Source organism: Formica exsecta, unplaced genomic scaffold (genome assembly GCF_003651465.1).
Source record: "Formica exsecta isolate Colony F162 unplaced genomic scaffold, ASM365146v1 scaffold98, whole genome shotgun sequence".
In the NCBI taxonomy this organism is placed as follows: Eukaryota; Metazoa; Arthropoda; class Insecta; order Hymenoptera; family Formicidae; genus Formica; species Formica exsecta.
Genome location: NW_021853741.1, coordinates 463419 through 469010, shown reverse-complemented (window position 1 = coordinate 469010; position 5592 = coordinate 463419). Strand labels below are relative to the sequence as shown.

Here is a 5592-nt window from a genome sequence, read left to right as displayed (position 1 = left end):
GGGGGGAGGCGGCAGCCCTTATGATCCGATCGTTAAGTCGATTACGACGACGCATCAATTACGAAATCGTTTTGCCTTTGTTTATCTCGAAAGCACCTCTGGTGATACGTCAATCCCGAGACGCTTACGATAGGTAAGTGTTATCGCGAGAACTGTGACAGGATTAATTACCTCAAGGTAATCTTGGATAAGGTAGGCTCCTTGAGCCCTATCGATTTTATTATCTCAATTCGATTTATCTTTCGTTTGAATGAAATCAGAAACGACTCTCGTCAATGAAACATTGCAGTGTCAATCTGTCGATATATATATCTCAGTGCATTAAGCTCGTGATATCGAGAGAGAAAACTTGCTTAAGACATTCATATTTGTTAATTAAATATAAATTAATACTGTACAATTTTACTATATAACTTTAATTTTTAAATATTATAAATTATCGCATTAATTACAAAGAAAAATATATATATAATTAAAGTTGTATAAAAATATCGAAAAATTTGAGGAAAAAAAAGTGTCTCATTAACGTATAACTCACTAACGTCACTTCTAAATCCGTTCAAAAATGTGTCATCGGAATTTGGTGCGATGATGTTATGGATGAACGGCATGTACGGATATAGAGACCGGGCTACGACGACATGCCGTTTCTCAACGTTCATTCTCCTCGTGCCGTTACACAAGCGGGGCCCGTTATGCGGAGAGAGAAAGTGCGCGGTCGATGATATTATACTCGCGCTGGGAACACCAGTTATGTCTAAATAAAGATAACGACAATACACCCGGCTATAGAACTGGACCGCGAAACTTCTTCCGGTCTCTTTGAACAATTTACCCCTTTATTTTTAGAGGACTCTTGAACGATCAACCTTTAGAGATACAGATAAAATGTGCAATCTTAGTTTTTTTATTCAATTTCAAGCGATCTCTTTTAATTTATTTTAATAATAAATATTTAAAATTTATATACCCCATATATGTGAGATTAAATTAAACATTAAATAAAATATCATAAATTATGAAAGAAATATGATAGCCGATGAAGAATTTGAATAGAGGAAGAATCTCGCAACTTTGACAGGAACGGGATAGTCTGATTCACGATTATTACGGGTTAAAGGTTAAAAATCATACAACCAGGCCTGATCGTGCAATCAAGACTCCCAGGTCCGTTCGCCTAGTTCGCCGTCAAGTACGGAACGTGTTCCCCGCGTAGATAATAGAAGCGAAACCAGCGCGCGGAAAGAGAGAGGAAGCGGTCGGGAGAGCAGAGAGAGGCTACGGGAGAGAGAAAGTGTCATCCCGTTGAAAGAAGCGGACTGCGGCCACCGCGCATCGAGACGTGCCCGTTCTACACGCGTGCGGTATGCGTGCGTGCGTGCGTGCGTGCGTGCGTGCGTGCATGTAGAGGCGGCGTTTTGAAACCGTAAGACGCACGTCGCGAGCTCACGAGCCCCCCCCCCCCTGGTACCCCGCTAACGGTCGCAACTAGACGAACGACGACACGACGCGTTCGTTGCGAGATCGAGTCTCTTGTCGCTATGCCGTTTCGCGTGTGACACGCGCGTGCCGCGTAGGTAGATAGGGTATAGATAGAGGTGGGTACGCGAGTACGCGAGTGGGCGCCGCACGTGATACGCTCCTCTCTCTTTCTCTCTCTTTATGCCTATCATATGTGATTTTGATGAGCCGAGAGATATGGAGTTTCGTTTCTGATTTTAATAATCGATCGTGCGTTGGATTAAAGTTTCACCTAACACGTGGCGCGATGATGATAAAAAGATAAATCTCGCGTCCGTTAAACTGTGTCACCCATTCATTTTCTTGTATATTTGGTTTACGTGAAAATTAAAATATTTTAAATTTTATACAGGATAATATGTTCTTAGAGAAATATCTTGCACATCTGAATAAAAATAAAACAAATATATTTAAATATTCATTTTTTATTTGATAATATTAATTATCGTTTTGAATCTACTTGTAACTTAAAATCGTGATTATCTTAAAAGCAGCCAATTATTCTATTATATATAATCTCTGATTATATCATCACAATTATGTATTGAAAAATAATCAATCACCTCCATAATATATCTTTGATTTCTCAAAAGTCTCGTCACTATATATTTTTAATTAATACACGCTTAAAAATAGAAAAAAAAAAACTCCAAATACCACAAAATTAAAAATAAAAGATATTAGAACATATATTTTTTCTTCAAGCAGAAAAAGTCATGTGCCCAGCTTGTTACGCGACTTCTTTCTTCTCGATGTACTCGCTCGCGCGTACGTACATACACGTATGTACACGCGCGCGTATACCGACACATTTATTCAATTAGTGACTAAACGACAAAGCACATATTTGTCCGCGTCCATTTTCCACGAGACCTCTTAAATCCCCCAAGTGCAACGGCGATGGAGTGCGTTGGCTTCTAGCCCGCATTTGCATTCTCCGCGATCTTTGCGTGCAGGGTGTCCTCCTAATTCCCGCCTACCGTAAGCGCGTGGGTCGTGATGAATATCGAGTGAAAGGCGCGCGGCTGTCTTGGCACACGCCTGGTGCCTGTATTTTCGAGGAAAACGAGGAAACGCTACGATCGTTATGCGTTTTGTCTCTTATTTCGAGTATAGAAATGCATCCACAGCAATTGTCTCGTCTCAATGGTGCAGTTTTGTGCATTTTATTTTCACTAATTTTTTTTTTTTATATACAAGTATATGAATTTTTATATCTATTTAAAATTTTTGAATATTATATAAACAAATTATTTTTCAAATTAAAAATTTATTTTAAAGATCCTTAAATTTATAACAAATTTTTAAATCTATAAAGAAGCAAAACTAGTTTGTGATCCTCAAGGAGTTTGATATAACCCTGTATTGGGTGTATTCAATATTCGCTTACTATATCAATTTTTTGATTATATTTACCTCGAGTGTCTGTCGTAAGGTGAGATCGGGAAAAAAAACGTCCTGCTGTTGTACGTAACAGATTCTTCTGCGCCATCGTTTGGTGAGCCTCTCGCGATTCAGCCAAATCTCACCGCCGTCCAAGCCAACACGGCCGGACAAACAGTTCAGCAATGTTGTTTTACCACAGCCTGCGTAACAAATATGCCAGACAAAAATTTAGCGCCTTCGTATAAGCATCGTTATGTTTCAACGAATATATCTTTCACACATCGTGTCATGTTAAATATCATTTATACACGAGTTACAAGAAATTATTATGTAAAGTATAACTTAGATAAAATATTCTTGATTAATGCGTTTGAATGAGTTAAAAACTCTGCAGGGTACATATTTTATATCCTCGTTAAGTGAAAGATTGATTTTTTTGCCTATCTGTCAAGCAATATTTTTAAATTTCTAGCATCTCTATGTTTTTAGTTCTTCGAATTTTCATGCTAAACAAGTGCTTGAAATCTTAAATATTTCAGACACTAATTTCGTTAGTTTTATCCTTCGTATTAGGAAAACAATGCTGAAACTTAACGAAACGCGTAATTTTTTTTTTTTTTTTGATCTCGTCAAAGGTACTCTGTACTCGTTTGGAATTTGCAATTAACCGGACAAATCAATCGTGCAATCAAACATATTTTTGAGATTTTATTTTCTGTCGAAATAGAACTCAATTTAACGACGAAAATAATAAAATAACCGCAAACACGGAAAAGTAAAATTAAAAAAAACGTTTTTTTTTTTTTTTTTTTTTTTTTTTTTTTTTAAAGATCGGTAAATTTCTAGTGGACGCACGTGTGACGCACGATGCGTCAAAAACGAACAGACTTTCTCACCGTGCAACGATAAATATTCCAGCCGGCGATTTTCGTCCGGCTGGTATATATTTCACTGCTGGGCGCATAAAAGCGGTTAAAGATAGAAACGCAGATTTAATTTCACGCGACGTGTCCACGCAACACCGCGCGATTAAGACCCGCGTGGAACAACGTGAAATATGGAAGTGTATTCGAGAACTTGTAATTAACGATACATCTTCAAAGATGGAGCGAGATAAAAAATAAAACCATTGCAGGAATATAGTAGAATATAAATTCGAAACTACATATTGCACTCATTGCACAATTAACGTTCTAATAGATATGAAGTATACATATATATATGCAAATTTATACGAAAATTTAGTTTTGAATGTGTATGTTGACTCGTACATTTTTAGAGAATATAACCGACACTCCTGCTGTTGTTAATTAATTTTAACGCGGCGGTTTTCATACTCAAACAAATATAACATACAATTTATTACGTACGTGAAATTATTACGTTCGTCGATTATATATTCATATTTAAAAAAAAATATATGTCTACAAACACACACACACACACACACAAAACTAAAAAATAATTTTAAAATGAGAAAAAAAATTATATCACTATTAAATACAATTGTGATAATATAGTTGATGTTATGCGCGTCGCGAGATTTAATGTGTGAAATCAATTAATACAAGAGAGATGACTACATACCTGAAGGGCCCATAACGGCCAATAATTCGCCTGGCTTGACGACTCCCGAAACATCTCGAAGGAGCACTCGCTTCTCCTTGACCACCTGCAATCCTCGGAAGATTAGCTGCACCGGACGAGAATCCAGCGGGCACACCAACTGCAACGCTGAGCTTTCCACTCTGCAAACATTAAAATGTCGTATTTTCAGAAAAGAGAATTTCTCTGTTAATCTTTCCGCCCTACATTTTCCAATATAAAACTCTTTACGTAAAAGAAATAAAATAATTTATATATCTATATAAATATCTGAAAAAAAATTCTTTTCTAAATAATCGTATCTTTAATGTAATGTAAAACAATGATTTAAATTTAAATTTCTTCAAATATATTCTCACATAATTTTTTACGTGACTGCAATAAAATTTCAAAACTTATACGTATTCGCTATTGGCCGCTTTCGTCTCTCGCTTTTCGCGTGGTTGCAGCAAACCATTAGCACAGACTCTGCAAGCGAAACTACAGAATTATCGTCGGCGCTAAATGTGTTAATTATATTCTCCAGATCTATATAGCTCTACCGCACGACGTTCGTAAAAAAAAAAAAAAGTGTGTTGTACGTCGCGACGTTTTTATCGGAGATATGGCGCTAACGAGATTAACCCTAATTTAACGTTCCGCGAAGCATTCGCAAATATCCCATAAAAGTTCACTTTAGCGCATTTGGGTAGACGAATTTCGGTCGTCTATATAGTCTACTCAATCGTGGGATCCGTGTGGCGTCGTTAAAGCAAAGTGACGTGGGTTCTGGGCAGGCGTTCACTTGAGTCACACGAGCACGAATCGCGCGAAGAGCAAGCTTCATAATAACAATGACGTCTCATGGGAGTTATTCCGCGACGCCAATTAAGCCTGGCGTGCGTTACGCCGAGAAATGGCATTTTGCAGTGGCGAAGAAACTCGTGCGACACTGCTGGAGAATCTTTCTCCTTTGTCTCACCTGTCCTTCTTTATTCCCCAAGAAACACGATTTATCCAAAATACTGTTCGCCTTATCTTCTTAGCATGACATTAATTACATGTTATATTTTATATTTGGCGATTATATCCTTGATCTAT

General features: G+C 37.4%; 1 protein-coding gene across 2 annotated transcripts in view; it reads right to left on the bottom strand.

Annotated features, from left to right (window-relative positions):
- The window catches only part of LOC115245504 (ABC transporter G family member 22), a 194570-nt gene that overhangs the window by 11637 nt on the left and 177341 nt on the right, over positions 1–5592 (bottom strand). Inside the window, exons 1-2 of one of the 2 annotated variants that reach the window (XM_029823867.1) lie at positions 4495–4730; positions 2938–3107 (exon numbers count right to left, since the gene is read on the bottom strand). In XM_029823867.1, coding sequence (XP_029679727.1) covers positions 2938–3107; positions 4495–4507 — 183 coding nt within the window. In that variant the 5' untranslated portion in view covers positions 4508–4730. Of the gene's footprint in view, positions 1–2937; positions 3108–4494; positions 4731–5592 lie in introns of those variants that run through there. The other variant, XM_029823866.1, reaches the window with a different exon arrangement.